Here is a 23322-nt window from a genome sequence, read left to right as displayed (position 1 = left end):
TATGTGATGATCAACTATGAGGGACTGGCTCTTTTCAATAATGAGGTGATTCAAGGCAATTCCAATAGACTTGTGATGGAGAGAGTCATGCATATCCAGAGAGAAAAATATGGAGACTGAATATGGATCAAAGCATAGGATTTTCACCTTTTTTGTTGTTTTTTTTTTTCTTGTGTTTTTGTCACTTTTGATCTGATTTTTCTTGCACAGCATGAAAAATATGGAAATTTGTTTAGAAAAATTACATGTTTAATCCATATCAAATTGCTTGCTGTCTTGGGAAGTGGGGGGGAGGAAAGAGAGAAATTTGGAGCTGGGATTTTGCAGGGATAGAAGTTGAAAACTTATCTTTGTATGAGTTTGGAAAAATAAAATACTATTTAAAAAAAAAAAAAAAGAAAATAAGAGGCAGCTAGGGGGCACAGTGGATAGAGCACCAGCCCTGAATCCAAGAAGACCTGAGCTCAAATCTGACCTCAGACACTTAATACTTTCTAGCTATGTGACTCTGGGTAAGTCACTTAACCCCAATTGCTTCAGCAAAACAAACAAATAAATAAAAAGAAAAAAATAAGAAGTACTCTAAATTTGGATTCTGGAAACCTAGATTGAAATCCTAGTTCTGCCATAAACAACCTGCGTAAGCCTGGACAAGTCCCTGCCCAGCTTGAGGTCTTAAGTTTCTTCCTCTGGAATATAGAGGGTTTGACTTTATCGATTCACTCCTAAGATCCCTTGCTGGCTTTAAACTGTAAGATCCCAGAATGTTTCCCCTTTCCAGGACTCAGGGGCCCGAGCACTCACCCACACACTGGTCCCACTGGGAGTGAGGGGTGAAGCCGTTGGGGCAGCCACAGCGGTAGCTGCCCACCATGTTCCGACAGCCATGCTGGCAATGGTGACTCCCGTCACATTCATCTACATCTGTAAGAGAACGGCCCATTGCCCCATCAGCTTATGGTCCTATTGTCCTAGCAGACCCCCATTCTGCCATGAGAGAAGGCTTTAGCTAAACACTGTTAATTCCCAGTAGTAGAAGGCAGAAACCGCTGAGCCCCCAACTACAGAACTGGTGACCATGTACATGTAGTCATGTAAATTTGTACATGTGTGTACATGTATATGTAAATTTGCATGCTACCCATATCTTCACAGAATGTGAAAACATTCAGAAAAATTCCCCACGGCCCCATGCTTTCTCTAGTAACAAATACCCACCTTACTCCTGAGCCCCAGCCCTTCTCGAATCTCAGGCTCTCCCCTCCCTGGTCTCAGCCCGTGACTGAGACTCCAGGTCCTGAGCCGTTCTCTCACCTTCACAGCTGAGTCCCGTGCTATCCAGAGAGAATCCTCGTTGGCACTGACAGCTGTAGCTGCCTGGCGTGTTCTCACACAGTCCCTGCGCTCCGCAGAGACCTGGTTGGGCCATGCACTCATCACTGTCTGCAAGAACAGGTTTGAAGGTATCCATGAGAGGGGGGAGGAAACGAGCATTGTGGAGGTGGTCCTGAGTCTCTGATTGGGCAGGGGGGGAAGCAGTCAGGGCCTTTCCTCTCTGTCCTGTACCAAGCTTGGGAGGGAGGGATATCCACCTGGTCTTATCCTTCCCAACTCCTGGAGGTCTAGGACAACTCATGGACCAGTGATCAAACAGTAACTGACTCCTCCTTGAGAGTCCCACGTTCTCCCCCAACCCCAGCCTCTGGCTTGAGGAGCCAGAAATAATGGATGTCAGGGTCTGCTGCTCTCCATGCTCTGACTGGCTTAGCTTTATCCAAGTTTCTTGCATCCATGTCCTCCTCTTGACTCATTTAGCCATCAACTTGGATCATGACCTCATTCCCTCTCATCCTGACTATTAGCAGGCTTCCAGATCTAGCCTTTACAGAGCTGACAAATTAATTTTTCTAATGACTGGATCTAACTGTGTCGCCTCCATCCCTCAAAAATCTTCATTGCTTTCCTGTTATCACTAGGACAAAATACAAACTCTCCAGTCTGGCATTCAAGGCTCTGCTTCAACCAAACTTTCAGGCCTCCTTTGACACTCCTCCCATTCATGCTGTCTCTGTCTTGGTCAAACTGAACTACTTTGCCTACTTAGGCTGAAAATCACGGGCCTTTTCCTCTTGACTTGGCTTCTCTGCTCTCCAGTTCCCACAGGTCTCCAAGCTCCTGCCAGTCTGCCTGGACACTCATGTTTCACTCTCTGCAACTCCCCGGTTTCTGTTAGTTATCTCATTTTGGATCCATGGATGCCTTGCGTACTCTGATTCCCAGCTGGTGGCTCCTCCCTCTCCCACACTAAATTATCTTGTATTTTTGGTGGCGGGGATGGGGAGGACCACAATCTCTGATTTTATCAGCACAAAGTGCAGCTGCTGAGGGACGCCCAATCTGCCTGCGGATGAACATCTGCTCTGACACTGAGGATCTTCGGGTGCATTGGTGAACAATATCTTGCCCAAAGTCACATTCCTCCCCTCTTGAACCACCCAACTTTGAGGACCAGCCCTCTACCTTGTACTTCCTTGTACATAAGTATATGTGCTTCCACATTGTTCCCCGATAGAATGTAAGCTCTCTGAAGGCAAGGATAGTTTTTTTTCCCTCTTTATATCCCCACGGTCTAGAGCTGTGATCATCATGGAATAGGGGCCCATAAACGTGGTCAGCTGGGTTTGACCAGCTTAATTGACAAAGTCCTGAGGGGAACCAGGGCCAGAAGGTACTGGGGCAGCAAATTCCACCCCTCCCCTGTCCCCGTACCCCGCCAGCCTCCCATCCAGAGTGGTGGGTGACTCACCAAGGCAAGAATGGTGATGTTGTGTGAATCCAGGGGGGCACTTGCAGGTGAAGCCCCCCACAGTGTTGACACAAAGGAACTGGCAATTGTGTTGCTTGGTGGAACATTCATCAAGATCTAATGAAAATCGTGATAATGAGAACCACCACTGGAAATCCAAGGGCTATTGTCTGCTAATATGCTCCTCAGAGCCTGAGAGCTGGCACAGACCTTGGAGGGCATGGAATTCAGTCACCTCATTTTATAGATGAGGAACCAAAGGACCAGAAATGGGAAAAAAGACTTGGCTTATGACCACACAGCCAGTGTCTGAGCCAGGGTTCCAGACCAGGGTTTTCTGAGTTCAAGTTCAAGGCTCTTGCCACCCTCTCCACCTCATCCTCCCTTTCTATCCCCCTCCCCCTCCACTATACCAACTTGTATCTAAGGCACTGAAGGATCCCAGCCTGTGGCCCCTTTATTATCCTCAGATGGGCCTACAGAAGATGGAGGACAGTGCTCAGCTCAAACTGGTAGCCCCAGGGCATTCCAGGGGAGTGTAGATCACTCTCATTTCCCAGTCCTAGGTGAGGGGATGGGGGCAACCAAAGGGGAAAAAAATACTCTGGGCAGGAATGGGTATGAAAATCTCCCTCCCTGCCCCTCTCTACTAAGTGTCCCATGGGGTCCCTAAAGAACAGGGCCTGAGAGAGGACTCCAGGGCCAGGAGCTTCCTGAAAAGCTGGAGATGGACAAATGACTCATATCTAATCGCCCTTGTCCTCCCCTTTCCCTCCTCCCAGGTCAAAACCTTCAACTGCCCAGGTCAAGGGAGAGAATGTTTAGTCACCTTTACAGGTCTTGCCATTTCCCTGGAGGAGGTAACCCCGGGGGCAGGAGCATTTGAAGCTGCCTTCCGTGTTTTTGCACAGGAAGTTACAAGGCTTTGGAGATTGTTCACACTCATCCACATCTAGATAGGGGTAGGGGTGGAGAAATCAGAGCACTTAGACATCAGGGGACTCCCCCATCCCACAAGCCTCTCTTCCTCACATCCCAACCAATCCCCCTTCCCTGAGCCCTCCTACTGCTCCCTCATTCCAAAATCTCTGTGCCTCCCCAACCCAAACTCCTCAGCCTGACATTGCATTTCAGGCTCTTGACAACCTGGCACTACCCTCCTTTTCCAGTCTTATCCTTTGTTCCTCCTTCCTATGCACTCTATGTTCTAGTCTGTCCACCAAACATCCCCTAACTCTCTCATCACTTCTGCAACTTCACTCACACTATTCCCCAGGTTTGGAGTGCCCTCCCTCTTTCCCTGTTAAATTATCATGCATCCCTTAAAGCAAACTTTAGATTCTCTTCCCTGACCCCCTTGGTAAGTAATAACCTCTCCTCCTCTCACACTTTACCTGATATTTTGCCTATTCTTCTCTGACACATTTATTGTAGAATATTATACAGTATAGTGATCTGGCTTTCTGTTTTATCCCTTTTTTAAACTGTGAGTCCTGTGAAGGCAGGGTCTGTTTTAGATAAACTTGGCACAATACCCATCAGATGAGGCACTTGTTGAGTATTAATGAATGTATGGATGGAGGAAGGAAGGAATGTTTGAGTGAATAAAGGAATGACTATATGAAGGAAGAAAGGAAGGAATGTATGAATAGATAAAAGAGGCTATTAGAGTGAGGCTGGGGATACAAGGAGCCCAGCATGAACACATGAGAGTCCAACTCAGTTACCCTCAGAGGCCTTCAGAGTTTGTTTAGTCTATTTCTCAAACTCCAACTAAAAACTAGGCTCTTTTATACCTAGAGGTATTCTAACTCTCAACCTTCATGGCTTTAGCCCTGGAATCTATGGCCTTAATTTGTGGTAGTACAGTTAACCAGATGTCTAATAATAATTATCATTTCCATGGCACTTCTCTTCTTCCCTTCCTCCTTCCCTCCCTCCCCTTCCTTCCTTCCTTGTTCCCTGCCTTCTTTCTTTCTTTCTTTCTTTCTTTCTTTCTTTCTTTCTTTCTTTCTTTCTTTCTTTCTTTCTTTCTTTCTTTCTTTCTTTCTTTCTTTCTTTCTTTCTTTCTTTCTTTCTTTCTTTCTTTCTTTCTTCCTTCCTTCCTTTTTCTTCTCTCCTCTCTCTCTGTCTCTCCATCTCTCTGCCTTTCTTTCTCTCCAATTCTCTCTCCCTCTCCCAATTTCTCCTCCCTCTCTTCCCTGCTTTCCCTCCCTACCTCCCCTCTGTCTCTCTCCCTATTCCCTTCCCTCCATTTTTACTTCCTGTCTCTATCTCTCTCTCCCTCTCCCTTTTCTTCTCTTTATTCCCTTTCCCTCTCTTCTCTCCCCCCTCTCTGTGTCTTCTCTCCCTTTCCCTCTCTTCTTTCCCCTTCTTCCTCCCTCCCTTCCTTTCCTCCTTTTCTCCCTCTCCTCTTCTCTTCCTTTCTTCTCTCTCTCTCTCTCACCCTCCTTCCCCCTTCTTCTCTCTTTCTCTCCTCTCTCTCCCACACACACACATATACATACCTGCATATATGTGTGTGTGTATGTCTACATATGCTTTCCCTATAACAAGGAATACAAGCATTATCATCTCCATTTTATGGATGAGGACACAGAGTGTTGGTGAGTGTTGGAGACAAGCTTTGAGTTTGATCTCTCCTGTTCTGAATGCGGTGCTCTTCCCTTTACACCATGTCCTCTGCACTGTTCTCATTTCCCAGGATTCCTGTTCTTGCCTGGTTGGGGGGGATAGAGCCCACTTACCCACACAGGCTGTGCCGGCAATGTCAGGCGTGTACCCAGTCTCACAGTGGCAGCGGAAAGAGCCAATAGTGTTGATGCACTGACCGTTTTGACAGAGGTTGGAGAGAACTTTGCATTCATCGATGTCTGAAAGAAAGATGTATCATACCACGGCCCCCATAATCCTCCAGTTCCTGGTAAGTTCTAGTCATGAAAAGAACTGTCACCCTTCTGTTTCTTATTGTGGCTTCATGGAGAAAGCTGAGGCTGAGTTTTTAAGTAGATTTCCACAATGGCTCTTTCGGGCCTGACCCGAGTTCCAGCTTCCTCTCTGATCTAATGAAAGCTCCTATTTGCAAAGCAGCTGGAATTCAGCTTCTCAGCTCCACGTCTAGTGTTCTACCCGCTAATCCACACTGTCTCTCGACTTAGGCCACAGTTAGTAATGGACAAATGCTGCTTCCCCAGAGATTTCACCATCCCTAGGACACACAAACAGGACTTTCTCCCCTCGGTTTCATTCCCCAAACTGAGAAAAGGCCAGATTCCAGTACCACAGAGGGTACAGAAACTCCCCTGTCTTCTCAGCTGTATTTCAACTTTTCAGACATTAAAGACACCCCAAGGATTCATCAATTGATCTGGAATATCTTTAAAAAGTGGGGGGAGGAGGAAGTCCTCAGCAGAAATGAACACTTAGAATGGCTTTTTAAATGTCTATAATCACCCCCCAGGGTCTTTTTCTGTGTGGATATTGACCCTGGCTGAACTTGCTGTCATAAATTAAGCCTGAATAAGAAATCACATATGGACATGAGCAATGACCATTTCTATAATAATTTATGATTTCCAAAGTGCTTTCTTCTAACCAGGGGATAAACAGTGCAAGCATTGTTATCTCCTTTTTACTGAAGGGGAAACTGAGGCTCAAAGAGAGAAGAAAGTGACTTGTTCAAAGCTACAGGTATCAGAGCTGGGAGGCGCCTAACCTCTGCCATCGGTAGTATAGCCAGGGCCATGAGGGCACATCTTCCTGTGGTGGGCAGTGCCAGGGAGGGGGCAGAGCTCACAGAGGGAGCCCCAGCCTCGGCCCCCATCACAACAACACTCGGCTTTGGTGACTGGATTGTGATTGGTGGAAGACAGCTGGCATGTGGTCTGCAGTACCTCAGTGAAGCAGGAACCTTGGCGGGTGTCTGGGGAGAAATCAAAGGGAAATGGATGAGAGATGGGTAATAACGCCCCACATTTCTAAAGTTTTTTTTTTTTTTCCTACAAGATACTTTCCCCCAAATAGCCTGAAATGTATAGTACATTTTTTTTTATTTTTTGGTGAGGGCGGGGGGATGGGGGACTCTGAGTCTGATTTCATCCACATATGGAATTTCTAGTGTGGAAACTCCCTCCGCAGATACAGATTGACAATTTGTCTCTGACTCGTATTATTTTTATTTCTGTCCTTTAAGCTTAAATACAAAATAGGGAAAGAAAAAAAATTGCCATGTGCATAGCAGCACATAAGAGAGGATTCCAAATATAAAGCAATACGTTTCTATTTCAAGAAAGCCTATATAATAAATACTACACATTATGTTCAGAGCTGTTTGACTTGTATTATGAGGCAATATGGCTGAGTCAGAGGCAAGTGATGAATTGAAGTCTTACAAACACCAAGAACAGTTCTCTTTCGGCTACATTAAGCTGCCCCTAATAAGTGGGGATAATATGTCTATTTTGAAGTGAGGTCCAAAGAAACTAAGTGATTTGTTCAGGGTCAAATGGTGACAGTGTGCCAGAGGGGAGGACTTGAACCCAGGTCCTCTGACTTCCTGAGTCCAGAGCTCTTTCCAGGACTGTGGATCACAGAGAGACAGAACTGGAAACATTCTAAGGCGAGAGGCTGAGTTGGGGGAACCCTGGGGAAAGCCTGTGCCCGGTGGGGGAGGAGGAAGCATTCGGAAGCACCTACCTAGGCACTCGGTGCCTGTGGGGCTGGCCTGGAAGCCCTCGTTGCAGTCACAGTGGTAGCTGCCCACGGTGTTCACGCAGCGGCCATTGGAGCAGAGGCCAGGCTGGGTTCGACATTCGTTCTCATCTGAAGGGGGAGAAAACACCAGCTCACGGTCACCCAGACTTCCATCCCTGATCTCCCCAGGGTCTTCCCTCTGCTTTTAGGACAAGCGATTCCTCTCTTGGCTTCTATACTCTCCTTTGACTGCCCACTCCATAAACATGGAGACCAGTGTCCCCTTCAAAGAAACTCTTCCTGCTTTCAGAGGTGGGGAAGCATCTTCCCTCTGGGGAAGGAGTGCAGACCCTTTATCTTCCCTGGGGGGAATCTGGCTCTTATCATTTGGATGTGTAGGATACGGGTCTCACGCCCTGTACAGACATTAGTTACCTAAGAGTGCGTCACGCCCATCTCCTAAATACTCTCTTCAGCCTAGAGAAGGGAAGCCAGGTGCTGGGGAAAATTAGATAAGACCTATTCTCTTGCCCAGGTGGAGTTCCCAGTCCAGGAGAGGGCAGTACCTTCTCCACAGATAATTAATATCTGCCCATATCTCGGGTGTCTAAATGAAAGACCAGTTCTCTGGGGAAAGGTTAAGGGTCTGGACTGTTTTCCCTGAAGAAAAGAAGGCTGAAGATTGATGATAAATGGTTGTGGAAGTAACACCTGTCTCCCATTCCCAGTTCTCAGCACTTTGTTCTATCTATTCCTATTTCTTAAGGCCCTGAAAGCTCAATCAAGCAGTCAGCCACCTGGCATTTATCAAACTCCTACTATGTGCTGCTAAGGGCTGGGGTGGTTGATAAAAAGGGTGGGGGATAGAGAGAAGGACACGGCTAACGGGATGAGGCAGGGACAGAGATGGAGATAGATGGGAGGAGAACAAGAAAATGGGGAGACAATGTTGGAGAGGAATGAGGCAGAGACGGGGACAGAGTTAGGGGCACAGCGAGATCAAAGAAGAGGAACAGAAATAAAGTTCAAGAAGGAGAGTACAGTTCTGGTCCTTGTCTGGCTAGGGGCCCTGGGCTATAGGTAAGGGCGGGGAGCAGGGCAGAGAAATGGGGAGAGAGGAGGATGGGAATGGATCAGAGGCTATGGGACGGGGATCACTACAAGGATGGGAAGACAGATGGCATACATAGTCTGGGGCTCTGGCTCTTACCTGTGCAGCCTTCACCATGGGCCCGGGGCTGTAGGCCAGGAGGACAGATGCAAGTGAAGGTGCCTATCAAATTCTTGCAAAGCATCCCCCGGGCTGGGCAGTCATGTAGTCCCTCGGCGCACTCGTCCAGATCTGCAATTAATCACAGGGCTGGAGGGGACTCCGAAGCACACACCTCCCCCTACCTGCCCTCATTCCCATGAGTGTATCTATCCTTCCATGTCCATGCTGGCCAGTCCAGCCCCAGCTTCCGTCCTGATCCTTCACAGGAAGGGGTTCTTCCTTAGGGCTGTGAGGCCCTGGGCTTCCTGAAGTTCTCCTGGGTCTGTCTGACCAGCAGGCTGGCCTCTGTCCTCTCACTAGCAAACAATTACAGTCATAAGACTCTCATTCTAGTCTGCATAGAGAGCCTAAAGTAACAGTTTTGAAAATGGTCCAAGCAAGGTCTTCAAATGTCCCATTAAATATCCTTTACACTAGCAGCCTCCCAATCCTCACGATGTCTTCCTCACCTGTAGCCTTCCACTGATCACCTTCCGACCTTCTCATCCTCCTTTCATTCAGCTTCCTCTAGCTGCAGCCTTCTCATTGTCCATCTGGTCTCCCTACCTCTCATACAGCCTCCTTTTCTCCCATTTAGACTCTTCCACTATAGCCTTCTCATCTCCAATTAAACCTCCCAACTTCCAATCTAGTCTCTTTTCCCTTTCAGCCTCTTCACTCCCCACCCAGCCTCTTCACCATCTTTCTAGCCTCTTTATCTCCCCTTTAACCTTCTCACCACCCTTCCAAACTCCTCTCCTCTCACCCAACCTCCTCACCTCTCATCCAGTTTACAGCAGCCCTGGTAAACTAACCTTTACACATGACTCGGTCCTCTCTCAACATGTAGCCAGAAGGGCAGGTACATTCATAGGAGCCCTTGGTGTTGATGCAGCGGAAGGCACAGAGCAGTGGGTTCAGGGAGCATTCATTAATGTCTGTGGGGACAGGCATTATGGGGAGGCCAAGGGGAGGCTGGGAGGAGGTAACTTGACCACCGCAGTCCTAGAGCTGCCACAGTCCTGCCCAGCCTCAAAAGAATCTCAGAATCTCAGACCATCAGAAAGGTCAACTGAGTCCAAACCCCCTGTCTCAATGGAGAGACTGAGGCTTGTCTGAGGCCACGTGAGTAGGTACTAGAACCCAGGTTTCCTGGCTCCCAGGTCAGTGTACCTCCTCATGGTGGCGTGCCCACCCTCTCCAGGACGCCTGTTAGATTCTTTCAGGCCTACCCTCCCCCACCCCCAACACCCCTGGGTCCAATTCTCACCCTCGCAGGTCATCATGGGGCCCGGCTCAAAGCCCTCGTCACAGGTGCACTCAAAGCCCCCCACGACGTTGGAGCACACTCCATTCCCACAAGGATTTCCAACCGAGCATTCGTCCATGTCTACAATTGAGAGGGATGCATTAGCTGGTGTGTAGAGAGTTATCCTGCCCAGCAGCCCTTTCTCCTGCTTCTATGGAGTGGGACTGTTGGCTGTGGGCTCATCTGATCCTGAATTATTGGGATCTGGGAAGCCCTTTACCCTGGACCCAATCCCTGGGGCAAGGCAGAATAGAGTCTGGAATTATAATGTCAGAATGGACCTTAGGACTCGTAAACTCATTCATTTTTCCGAGGGAGCACTTCTCAGCACCACACTATAGCCTCGCCATCCTTCCCAGGTTTCCTATCCCCTCTGCTTTGCTCTCTCTTCCCACCAAAATCTTAATGCTAATAGTTAATCAGTTCAAGTTTATGTTGCCCTCTAACCACCAATCTCTTGTTCCCTACTCACTACTCACTCCTTCTCAAACTGCCCCCATCATCCACCTTTTTTTGCTCTTCCTCAAATATAGCTAAGTGGTCACACACAAGCTTCATGGATGGACCCACTACAAATTGATATTATCTGATATCCGGTGGGTCCTCGCTGCTGCAAAGCAATCCTTTCATTTGTCCCTTATTCACTCGCCAGCACCCCACCCCACCTGGTGTGTTTCAAATCTCTCCTTCCATCTTTCCAGTCGCTCAAGTTCAAAACCTTGCCTCTTTACCTTCCCTCACTTCCATCTCTAATCAGGGTCACCTCCTACGGGTTCTACTTCCATGACATCTCTTAGTTCTATTCCTTTCTTCACTAATATGTCTACCAGCTCTCATCGGGTTTTTCCTGGATTTTCACAGCAATCTCCCACTTGATCTCCCTGTCTAGGACTTCTTTCTTCTCCCAGAATCCCATCTAACTTTCCAGATGGATTCCATAATACTTTCCCTCATAACACTCTTGTGTTCCCTTTAAGTCTTCTGTTCTCCAGCATAATGTCCTCAATTTCTACAAAGAGTCTCATATAACAGAGTCTCTCATTCCGTCTCTATCCTGGACTGACTTCAATTTGTCAATATCTCTCCTAAATGTGGTCCTTGGATTGGATATGACACTGCAAACTGGTTAATGAATCATAGAATTTGAGAGCAGAGGAATTATCTGGTCCATTAACCTAATTTTACATATGATTAAAATAAAGTCCAGCAAGTTCTGACCAAGACAGAGGATTTGGGGACTATCACTTTCCTCATTCTGCGTAGATTTTTTTTGGGGGGGATGAGAGGTAATTTAGAAAGCACTGTTAATTCATATTGATCTTGTATTACATAAGACCCTCAGATCTTTTTCATAGGAAAAGATGCTCCTTTCATATATTTAGTAGAGACTCCCCCAATCTATTATCGGGACTGTTCCACCTCCTCACCAATAGTTTTGCCCACCTTGAGATACCTCCATTTGGAGCTTGTTCTTCTGTCTGCTGAGTTTCTGGGTAAGATTAATATTTTATGAGGTGCCCTGGACTGCTCACTTCACTCAGTGAAATGAACACTTGTTTCTCTACCTTGATCCTATGCCAGTACCCTTCTCCCAACCTTCCCCTTCACTTACATTTTCCAGTTTCTCTTTATCTTTTATATTCTCCTAGTAAAATAAAAGCTCTTATTTTCTTTTATTTAACAAATTAGTACTTAGTACATGCTAAATAAATGCTCCATCTCTCTCTCTCTCTCTCTCTCTCTCTCTCTCTCTCTCTCTCTCTCTCTCCTCCCCTCACCCCCACCCCATCTCTCCGTCTCTCTTTCAATACTTTTGGCTAAAATGAGAGCCTGAGGATCTCAGGTGTGAGGGTAGATTGGCGTAGAAAGGGAGCTTGAAGGTACTAACCCACACAGTTGACACCAGTGTAATCCAGGCTGTAGCCAAAAGGACATTCGCATCGGAAAGAGCCATCTGTGTTGATGCAAACCCCGTTGACACAAATGCCAGGGTTCTCCGAGCACTCATTTACATCTGCAGAGATAGGAATTCAGAAATGGAGATAGGAAAGATCACTTGCCAAGACCCTCAGCCCCTAGCACATTAAGGGATCCAGGGTAGGTGTATATGGGCAAGGAAGGAAGATCCAGATCCAGCAAACACCTTGTCCTGCCTTAGGTGTGGCCTTAGAACTTGGCCCAGGGCCCCAGAGAAAGCTTTGAGAACAGATTAAGTTACAGGTGTGTAGAGGCTCAGAACTTGGCCCCCTTGGCTGACTTGCCCCAATCATTTTCCAGAATGGGAAACTGAGACAGAGAAGGAAAATCACCTGTTGAAGTTAATGAGTCAGGGGAAAAAAATAAAGGCTAGACCCTGTGGCTTCTGATTCCCAGCCAAGGATTCTTCTCCATGCATGGTGTTGCCTCTGTAGAGGCAAAAAGGCCAAAAATCATTGAGGACTGAAGATGGGGCTTACCTTCCCGTGAGTCATCGGGGCCAGGGACAGCCCCATGGCCAAAGGGACATAGTTCTTGGAAGGCACCTGGAGGGCAAGGAACAATAGAGATTATGAAAATCCCAACTCTGTGGGCCAAATTGAGAGGCAACAAGGAAAGACTGGGAGTTTCTCAAATGTTCTTCAGCTCTCTCTCTAGAACCCAAGGGCTAAGCTGGACCCTGGAAGGAGTCCTGGCTCTAAGTTTAAAGAGCTCTCCCTCATCTGATATGTTCTGTTCTGAGGGACCTATCGGTGCTGACATTCTATGCTCTAAGGGGTCTCTGACATCACAAATTCTTTATATATTTTATATATAATATTTTATTTTCCCCAGTTACATGTTAAATCAATTTTTAAACATTTTTATTAATTTTATAATTATAATTTTTTGATAGTACATATGCATGGGTAATTTTTTTTTTACAACATTATCCCTTTTCCAAATTTTCCCCTCCCTCCCTCTACTCCCTCTCCTAGATGACTAGATGACAGGCAATCCCATACATGTTAAATGTGTAAAACAATTTTTTTTAAACATTTAAAAACAAGTTTTGAGCTCCAAGTTCTATCCCCTCTTTTCCTGATTTCCTTGCAACCTGAGATGGTAAGCAATCAGGTTATACATGTGCAATCATGACATTATATAGTCTAAGCACCTTCCCAGATACTTTATAGGGGCCACCTCAGCTCTAGGAATCTGAGTTCTAAGGGTCATTTTAGCTCCGCTGTTCTGGGTTTTAAGGATCCTTCTAGTTCTAATATCTTGTGTTCTCAGAGCCCTCCCAGTTCTGACATTCTGTGTTCTGAATCGTTCTGATATCCTGTGTTCAAAGGGCCTTCCCGCCTCGACATCCTGTGCTCTAAGAACCCTCCTGTCTCTTGACATTTAGTGTTGTAAGGGCCCTCCTAACTCTGACTATGTTCTAAGGAATTTCTATCTGTCCTTAAATAGGACCCTCCCCTTCTTTCTATCTTCCTCATATATTTATCTAAATGTCTGAGGTAAATATCTGGTGCCAGAAAGTAGCATCTTCTTCTTTATCTACTCCTTTTTCTGGCTCCCCGGCTCGGCTCCTTAGGGTCTCCAGTCCTCAGGGATCAGGAAGGGCTACTCACCACTGCCCTCCTGGGGACACAGTTCACAAGGATCTCCCCATCCTTCTCCAGGCATCTTACTGCAGCAGCATCGGGCCTTGGTGGTGTTGAAGGCTTTGGGGACCGAACACCTTCCATTCTCAAAGCGAGTGAAGCAAAAACTCTGACGAGTGTCTGTGGGACAGAAGTCTTGAAATCACTCCACAGACATGGGGGAGATGGGAACAGGATGGGATCTGTGGACTCTTTAAGGAGAGGTTTCTAACTATTTTGTGTCCTGGAGTGCTTTTATAGTGAAACCCATGGACCCCTTCTCAGAATATTGCTTTTAAAAGCATAAAATAAAATATGTAATATATAAACTAATTATATTGACATACATTTCTAAAAAAATAAAAAAAATTTTTTGCAGGCCCTTGGTTAAGAATCCCTGTAATAGAGGGCCAAGAAAATGCCCCAGAGAGAAGACATCCTATCCTTTTAGAGAGATGGAACCTTCATTATAGAAAAGTCTTTTTTACTATGGAAAGAAACCTCTCTTAAAGAAATACCCCTTCCTCAACTGAGCTAGAGACAAGGCTATCTACCAAGGAGAGGAACCTGGTCCTCAGGACCATACCGTGCACTCTCCACTGCTATCTAGCTCTTTCCCCTATCTCTAAGAAAGCAATCCCTCCCATGGAAAGGACCACTCTCAGAAGATTCGCTTGCCTCCATTACGGAAAAGCATATTTTTCAAGAAAGTTCCCAACCAGAAAGGATCCTCCCTGAGAAAAGCCCCAACTCCCTCAACCTCAACAAGAAACCTTTCCCCAACAAGAGAGCTCTCTACATTCCTCCCTAAAATGGAAAACTTCTGGAGAGAGAAGGCTTATCAGGCTTGCCAGCAAAGATTAGAATTCTTACTTAAAATTCCAGGAAACCTGATAACATGAGGATTCCTGCTTCTGGGGTCAAGTGGGGAAGGAAATTCTATCTTCAAGACCCAGTCTAATTAGATCAGTCTCCTTCATTTCAATGAGTGTCAGTAAGGTGATGACAAATAGAACAGTTCTCTGGCTTCTGTTCCTGCCCAGGGTAAAGCTAACTAGGGCAAGGGGATGAGCAATTCTCCCTGCCTCCCCTCCCCACTCTTCTCCCCTGTTCCCCTTCTTTGTATCTTCAGAAAGGTACCAGCTTGTTATCAGTTTCCTGGAGATTTACAAACATCACTGACCCCTTCTCTCCATCTACTCTCTCTCTATATCTTGCTATCTTCCCCATTAGAATATAGCTTCTTGAAGATGTTTGCTTTCCTTCATATTTTTGGTGTTTAGCACAGAGAAGCTGCTTAATAAAAAAATTGGTTTAACTCTATCTCACATTTAGGGAACTAATTTGTATGAAGATTTGAGATTTTTTTTTCTCTTCATGTCAATCAGTGGTACAAGTATAGGATAGAAGAGTCATACTTAGACAAAAATTTATGTAAAAAGATCTGTTAGTCTTGTGACTCAACCATATAAGAAGCAGCCAAGTAGATAATCTTGGCCAGAATTGGGCAAAACAGAAAGTTCAAAATGAGGGAGGAGATATATCCTATCAGCTCATAGCTAGACTATTGCGTTCAGTTTTGGGTGGCCTACTTTACCAAAAACAAGCTGAAGCAAATCCAAAGGAAAGCAATGTGGATGGTTCTGGATTGGAGAACAGGCCATGCAAAGATCAATGAAAGAATGAGGGTGTTGAACCCACAGAAAAGGAGGCTCAGAATGAGATGGGGAAGGATATAGTTATTGTCCTGAAGCCTTTGAAGGGCCAACCTGTACAAGAGGGATTAAATCTGAGATTGCTCAAGTATGGGAGGGATATGACATTTGAAATCTCCTCCAACTCTTCAAGGTCATTTCTAGACACGATTTCTAGTCATCCCAGTCTTGTTTTACAGGAGGAAAAGTCTCTGATCTCTAATTCCAGGGTCAGTTTACTTCTAATCCTCAGCCCCAGCCACTACAAATCATTCCATACAAATCCAAGAGAAGAAAAAGCTCCCTTTTTGTCCCAGAGGGGAGATAGACTCACAACTTTTGATTCTTATTTTTTGAGTAACAAAACCAAGCTCCAGACATAAATTCAGATTACTGGCTGTCAGAGCACTTGGTTACGTCTCATTTCTCCTTGCAGCTCTGCCTTGGAATTCTATGTTCCATCTCCTGCCCACTGCCTGCTTAGCTTCTCTTCCATTCAGATCCCCCTCAAGACCAGGTTCTCACCAAAGCATCGACGTCCATTGTCAGAGAGAACAAAGCCAGGTGGGCAGAGGCACTGGAAACTCCCAGGGCTGTTGGTGCAGGTGCCAAATAGGCAGAGGTTGGGCTCCTCATCACATTCATTGATATCTAGAGGAAGAGGGACATAGCATTGGCAAATCTGTTTGGCTTTGTCCACATCGGAAGGGTGGTGTGATGGGTGCCTATAGCACTAGGTAAGGGGTGGAAGATAACTTCAACTGGACCATTGCATAGATGGGGGTTGAGCCTTGGATCCAATACCTGCTGGCTGGATGACTGCTGGGGTAGCCAACTAATGTCTTTGAGTTGGTTTACTCATTTGGCAAATATTGGAGAAATTGAGGGAGAGACATGTTTCAGTCATGGCCAAGGTGAGAATTTATTTTGTTCAACTATATATATTCATGATTAGGGTCTTATTTTTGATTAGGGATTTTTTTTTGTTTATTTGTTTAATGGAGGCTATAGGGAGGAACAGATTATAAATGCATACAATAATAAATTTTCAAGAAAATAATTTTAAATGTTTGGTCCATCAATTGATTATGTAATTGTGAGTTACTGTATTATTTATTACTACATGTGATTTTGGGAAAATCCCTTTTCTCTTTGGGTTTTAATTTCTCATCAGTAAATGGGGAGAAAGGCTAATGAGTCAGATGGTTTCTGAGATCCTCTGACTGAACATAACTATTCCCAGAAGCAGCTCTGTTCCAAGCCTCTAGTAGGTTTTTGAAAAGAGTTTGGATCGGGGACTCACCTATGCAGCTGTCGTCTTGTACTTGGTAGCCAGGAGGGCAGATGCAGCGGAAAGCTCCATCCAAGTTCTGGCAGGTCCCAGGTGAACAGGTCCCAGGAAAACTCACACACTCATTAATGTCTGGCAGGAAGAGAAACCATGAGCTGCTTAATTGTAGAGCCAGAGGATCACGGCAGGTGCTTGGGGATTCCAGGCTGGTAAAAGCTCCAGAATACCTTCCACCTATGGAAGTCTACACTGGATGAAAATGGGCTAGAGGCAGGTTTTAAGGTAAAGAGAGAATCCATTATCTATGGTCCAGCTCAGACTCTGGGAGGTCTGCATCTATAAATCTCCAGACTCATTGTAAATTCTACAAATCTCAGTGGCAGGAAGAGGGATTCTTTTTTCTTCCCCAGAACAGACACTAACTAAAAGTCCAAGTCACTTCTTTTGGTTGATTTTGGGGGACAAAAATGAAATGTTCACTTTTTAAAATAAACAAGGAACTTAATCTTTGTTCAAAAAATACAATTAGCAATTGAGAAAAATATAGATTTCTACCACCTTTGTTCAAGTCTTCCTCACTTCAAAGCTACTCTCCATCTGCTATGCTACCTTCCCCTCTTATTTCTGAAATAAAGGGAATATTCTACTAGAAATAAGTTTTGCACAGAGCAGAAAGAACTTTTTATTTTAGCTATGGCTTTGCTACATGGCATCTCCAATTAATGCTTAAAATGACATATGGAAAAACATTCATTTTAAGGTTTAGAGCCTTCCCCTCAGTCTCATTCCTAAAATAAAACTCAGTATTTTGGATTATCTAGGCCAGGGATTCTTAACCTTTTTTTGGAGGGGTAGTGAGGCAGGTCCCTTTGACAGCTTGGTGAAACTTATGGACTCTTTTGCAGAAAATTATTTTTTAAAAACTGAAGAAAAAGTATATTTCAATTAGTGAAGGTTAGTAAAAATAAAGACGTATTTTCTCATCCAAGTTTGCAAACTATTTGAAATCTATCCATGCGCTTATGGGGCATTATTTGGGCGTAAAGGATACTCTACTATGTCTCTATAGGGGTGGAGGTGAGAGTGTGGCAGGGAACAAAAAAAATCGAGCCATTAGAAGTTGCCTTTACTGGAAGTCATGCTTTGGAAGGGCCAGCAACAGTAGTTCTTAGTGGAATCACGCCCTGTGTTGCAGTAAAACCATGGATTTCCCTCTTTAAATATCTGACCCTGATAGGGATAGTCCAGAATCCTGAACATTAGCGCCTTGGGAACAGGAAGGCACATGGTTCAGTGCCCTCAGTCATCCCTTGGGAAACAGCCCCATGAAGATGCAGCCAGGCAGCTGCTCCTGCAGATCCATTCTTGTCTCCAAAGCCCTTGAGGTTGTCAAATGGTTTGACCTCAGAAATAAGATATTATTTAATCAGTGGAAAAGGCGTTGCCATTTACTTTGCTGCTGCACCCTCAGGATCATGGGACTTTTCTTATCTGACTTGTAGTTGAAACTTTCCATATGTGTAGTCTTCTTCATTAAAATGTGAATGGAGGCTGGCTTCCCTATTTGTATCCCCAGTGTTTAGCGTAGATTTATTACTATACTAAAGTAGAGAGAATACTGTAATCCGGAGTCCTTGGTTCAAATCTCAATCTTACCTTTTTTCTAGTAAGGTGACAAAAACAAAAACAAAACAAAACAAACCCTCACAGAATCTAGATAAACCTCAGTTTCCTCAACTCTAAATGCAAATGATGATACTTGCCCTTTACAGGATTATTGTAAGGCAAACATTTTGTAAACCTTAAAATGTTAAAGAAATAGGATCTGTCATTAATATTTTATTTATTCCCATACAAAAGCAAAATGAGGGTTGGGGGTTTAAAAAGAAAAAAAAATTGTTGTCTGGTAACTGGCACTTCTCTATCTAGAACTGTGAACTGGACTCATTAAACTGAGGACTTGCTGCCATACCAGTTGGCACAACCACTGCTAATACTCACCCACACAGTTCTTGCCATCTGTGGTCCTTTCATAGCCCTCATGGCAGAGACACTGGAAAGAGCCAATGCTGTTGATACATTGTCCATTGCGACATACTTGTCCCGTGAGGGAGGTGCACTCATCAATATCTGTAGAGACACAAGCATAGAAGGCTGGGCTCTAGATGTCCAAGAGTCTGAAGGATGCTGAGCATATTCTTCAATTTATTTTCTCTGATTGATGCCCTGATTGATCACAGAGTCAGAGGACTGATGGTGAAAAATACCTTTCATTTCTCAGAGAAGTTGGGAATGGGATGGACATAGCCAATAGGTTGATTAATTTTGATTGATTATACCTATTTGTTATAAGGAGAGTGTTATAGATTGATGGACCACATCATTGGGTAGTAGTACTACTACTACTACTAATTAAAAAAAAGTAAAGAATATCAATAAAATATTTAAATAGAATAAAAAATTCAGTTCAATTTGAAAATGAACAGCTGATTAAAGAAGGTGGTATCTGTAAACAGGATTTGGATTTCTGGACCCCAAATTAAAATAACGATTGACTCTTGATTTGGGATGAAGTATATCAAATAAAGTTGGACTTTAATGCTTGAATACACTCTTTCAAATAAATTCAAAGGACCTGAAATGGAAAAAAGAGAGAGAGAGAGAGAAAGAAGAGAGGAAAAGAACTTCTATTGTCTACCAGACTAATTAATCATAAATAGTTGTTGCAATGTAGGGAGAAAAAATAATAGTAGAGATTCCCAGAAATTCACAGGAGAAAAAAAAAAATCCAAGAAAAGTGCCTTCAGTAAAATCCCTGATCTCAAGTATCTATAAGTGTATTCAAAATGTGGGTAACAGGCAAAGTGAGCCAGAGATCCTAACAAAAGTATGCAAATAGAGTTGCTTTTCCCACCCAAGTTCATAGATCCTCTAAAATTTCTAAGGTATGTATTACTAAAATTGTAAACTCCTTGAGGGCAGGGAATATTTTTTGCTTTTTTTGTATCCCCAGTGTTTAGCCAAGGGTCCAGAACATAGGAGGCATTTAAGAAATGGCAACTGCTTGATTTATTTAAATTCTTATTGACTAATTGACTGAACTCATAAAAATATTATAACAAACATGGAAAAGTGGTATGATGATGTAGAATAGGGAGGAATAGAGAGGAATATAAGAATTTCATCCCTTAAAAAAAATTGTAATTCTAAACCTAATTCTCACCAATAACAAGGAATTTGCTATTAAGGTAGAAATTGAAGGGAGCCTTGGTGGAAACTCTCTATTAAAACTATTAATAGAAAAAGAAAGAAAATCAGGGCAGAGTTTGACACGAATCCCAGATTTTGAGAGAGCAGATTTCAGGGTTCAGAGAAAGGAAATGTAGAATCTCATGGACTAAAATTTCACAGGAGAAGTTAGCTTAGGAGGAATGGGAAACTCTCAGGAAGGACATTCCAATAGGAAAAGAGAGAAACATTCAAAGTAGGAGGAAAGAGAAATTTGTGTAAAAATATCAATGAGGCTGCACAGGGAATAAATTAAGCAACAAAGATTTTTAAAGGACTTGTCCAGAAGATGAGAAGGAGGGGCACATACCTAAGAATGAATTCCAAAGTAGAACTTGGGCAGCAAGAATAGTGCCAAGAATGCTAAAGCTCCAAATGAGCTGAGTTAGCAAGGAAAGCTAATGATAAAGAGTTTTTATTTTTTAATTTTTAAAAGCTATATTGAGGGAAAGAGGAAGATGAAAGAAGGGGTCAGAGTGGTATGGACAAAACAATGAAAATAGATGTCAGAGAAAATGCAGAACTACTCAATTTTTCTGTCCTCCCCTCCCTCCCTCCCTCCCTCCCTCCTTCCCTTCTTCCCTCCCTCCCTCCCTTCATCCCTCCCTCCTTCTTTCCTTCCTCCTTCCCTCCCTCCATCCCTTCATCCCTCCCTCCTTCTTTCCTTCCTCCCTCCCTCCCTCCTTCTTTCCTTCCTCTCTCCTTCCCTCCCTCTCTCCTTCTTTCCTTCCTCCCTCCTTCCCTCCCTCTCTCCTTCCTCCCTCCTTCCCTCCTTCTTCCCTCCCTCCCTCTTTCCTTCCTCCCTCCTTCCCTCCCTCCCTCCTTCTTTCCTTCCTCCCTCCCTCCCTCCTTCTTTCCTCCTTCTTTCCTCCCTCCCTCCCTCCTTCCTTCCTTCCTTCCTTCCTTCCTTCCTTCCTTCCTTCCTTCCTTCCTTCCTTCCTTCCTTCCTTCTTCCCTTCCTCCTTCCCTCCTTTTTTCCCTCCCTCCCTCCCTTCCTTCTTTTTCCTTTGTTTCTTTGTTCCTTTCTTTCTTTAAAAAAAATAATAAGTGAAATAATAAATGAAGCATTGAAAATCAAGATAAGAAAGTGAATCCTAAGAGAACATATTGCTTTTCTTGATAAGTTCAAATTACAATACCTAGATGGACAGCTGAAAACTGATGTAATTCCTGATTTTTAATAACTAAGTATAATAATGGATAGGATGTGGTAGAGGTAAAGGAGAGATCAAAGCAAAAACTGCTTGGGAAATTTTGAAGAGGGAAAATTTTCTTTGAGCTGAGAAGAATGAGAAGGATTCATGGAGGAAGTGTCCTATCAGCTAAATGGAAGAGAAAAGGAAATTTTATAGGCAGAGATTATGGCACGTACAAATGCCTAGAGGTGGGAATTATCAGGAATCTAGTTTGTCCAGAACCAGAGGTATGTAAAGAGGAGTGATATAAAATTGGATGGGAAAGGAGGGTAGATTGGCTTTTGTGTTGCAATTATGGATTTAGAATGAGGAAGGACATTCAAAATTATGTAGTCTACCTCCTTTATTTTAAACAGGAAGAAATAGGTTTAGAAAGATTAAGTGACTCAAAACATGAGTTAAAATTCTGTCTCAGATACTTAGTAGCTATAAGACCTGGGCAAGAAATTAAACTAAATCTTTCCCAGCCTCAGTTTCCTCAATTGTAAAATGGGGATAATAATAACATTGACCTCACAGGATTATTGTCAGGATCAAATGATATAGCATGTGTACTATGCTTTGAAAACCTTAAAAGTACAATAAATATTATTATTATTATGATGATGACTATTATAATTATTATTACATCTTACAAGATTATTATTAATCTTGCCCAAAGTCACACAGCAGTAAGCAAGATACAAATCTTCAGACTCACAAGGTTAGTACACTTTCTACTGTCACACTGCTGTTTGTATTTTATTCTATATTATATTCTCTCTATATATTCTATTTATTTTATTCTAATATATTCTACATATTCTATTTATTCTATATGGAATACAGATTCATGAGCATGCATTGCACCTGTGTCTTAGGAAAGTGATATTAGTGGCTCTATAAAGGATGGACTAGAAAGAAAGGATCTTGACCAGTTAGGTGATTACTAGTAGAAGCAATCCTTTCCCTTAGTTCCAGAGAAGTTTCATATTTGTCTTTGTATCTTTAGCACCCAGAATAATGCCTGCCATATAGAAGGTCCTTAATATATCCTTGATTAATTATTCCCCATCTTTCCCCCATGGCCATTTCCACAACCCTTTATCCTTCCATTTATACCCCCCCCCATCCTTCTTGCTCACTTGCCCATCCCCTTTTCTCTCCTCTCATCTTTCCATCTCTCTCCCATTCCCTACATCTTCTCAATTTTCAGAAAGGCTGGCGGCTCCTTAGTAGGCAGAGAAGATGGCTGGCCATATCTAAGAGAAGGACTCAAAATGAAGCCCCATGCCTGAGGACCTTTCTTGAGATCCAGAGCTCCAGGCCTTGGCTGTGCAGAGCTCAGGGCCAAGCTTACCCATGCAGTCGCTGTTGTGTGTGAGCTCAAAGCCGGGGAAGCAAAGACAGTTATAGGAGCCCACGGTGTTCTTGCAAGTCCCATTGCCACATGGTTGCCGGTCACACTCATCGATATCTGTCCAAGCAAACCACCAAAATCAATTATTCCTCTGCTTGGCTTTGTATCGCCTGCCTGGGGTCTGAGCCTCCAGTCCTGGGAGATGTACATCCCTTTCTCCTCTCTCTTTTTTGCTTCTGTCTTTCTCTACTTCATATCTGTCTCTCTTCTCTCTCTTTGCATTTGCATTTTTTTGGTCTCTTTTTCTGGATGTATATCTCTCTTTTCTTTATTTGTATCTCTCTATCTCTCTCCTCTCTCTTTTTTCTGTCTGTCTTTCCCTCTCCTTCTCTGTTTCTCCCTTCTCCTCTCTCTCTGCCTGTCTCTCTCTGTTTTCTCCTCCCTTTCTTTTCCTCCCCTCTCTTTCTCTGTTTCTCCCTCCCCTTTTCTCTACCTCTTTCTCTCCCTCTCTTCCCCCCTCTTCTCTCTCTGCCTTTTGTTCTCAATAACTCTTTCACTCTTTAAAATCTTTTTTTCCCCCTATCTCCTCCTCCCTCTTTATTTATCTCTGTATCTTTCTGACTTTGTGAGTACATCTCTTTCTCTGTCTCTGTTTTTCATTCTTTATGCCTTTCCTTCTATCCACACCTCTTTGTCTCTGTATATATTTCTGTTGTTCTTTTTAATCTCTCTTCTATCCTTTTCTTGTCTCTTTCTCCTTCCTATGTCTGCCTTCTTTGTTTCTTGTCCTCAGTGTCTCTAATTTTCTCCTCCTATCTTTGTCTCTCTCTGTCCGTATATATCTCTCTCT

General features: G+C 43.9%; 1 protein-coding gene across 2 annotated transcripts in view; it reads right to left on the bottom strand.

Annotated features, from left to right (window-relative positions):
* FBN3 (fibrillin 3) overlaps window positions 1-23322 on the bottom strand; it is a 100979-nt gene that overhangs the window by 7603 nt on the left and 70054 nt on the right. For both annotated transcript variants that reach the window (XM_074301669.1, XM_074301675.1), the window contains 17 exons: window positions 22473-22589; window positions 18651-18779; window positions 16662-16781; window positions 15884-16009; window positions 13653-13805; window positions 12516-12581; window positions 11948-12073; window positions 10021-10140; window positions 9566-9688; window positions 8709-8840; window positions 7502-7627; window positions 6522-6728; window positions 5554-5679; window positions 3636-3758; window positions 2807-2923; window positions 1315-1443; window positions 805-924 (listed from right to left, as the gene is read on the bottom strand). In XM_074301669.1, coding sequence (XP_074157770.1) covers window positions 805-924; window positions 1315-1443; window positions 2807-2923; window positions 3636-3758; window positions 5554-5679; window positions 6522-6728; window positions 7502-7627; window positions 8709-8840; window positions 9566-9688; window positions 10021-10140; window positions 11948-12073; window positions 12516-12581; window positions 13653-13805; window positions 15884-16009; window positions 16662-16781; window positions 18651-18779; window positions 22473-22589 — 2160 coding nt within the window. The remainder of the gene's footprint in view (window positions 1-804; window positions 925-1314; window positions 1444-2806; window positions 2924-3635; window positions 3759-5553; window positions 5680-6521; window positions 6729-7501; window positions 7628-8708; window positions 8841-9565; window positions 9689-10020; window positions 10141-11947; window positions 12074-12515; window positions 12582-13652; window positions 13806-15883; window positions 16010-16661; window positions 16782-18650; window positions 18780-22472; window positions 22590-23322) is intronic.

The sequence above is a fragment of the Sminthopsis crassicaudata genome, chromosome 1 (genome assembly GCF_048593235.1).
Source record: "Sminthopsis crassicaudata isolate SCR6 chromosome 1, ASM4859323v1, whole genome shotgun sequence".
Classification (NCBI taxonomy): domain Eukaryota; kingdom Metazoa; phylum Chordata; class Mammalia; order Dasyuromorphia; family Dasyuridae; genus Sminthopsis; species Sminthopsis crassicaudata.
Note: the sequence above shows the minus strand (reverse complement) of the source record. Positions and strands in the feature narration are given on the sequence as shown.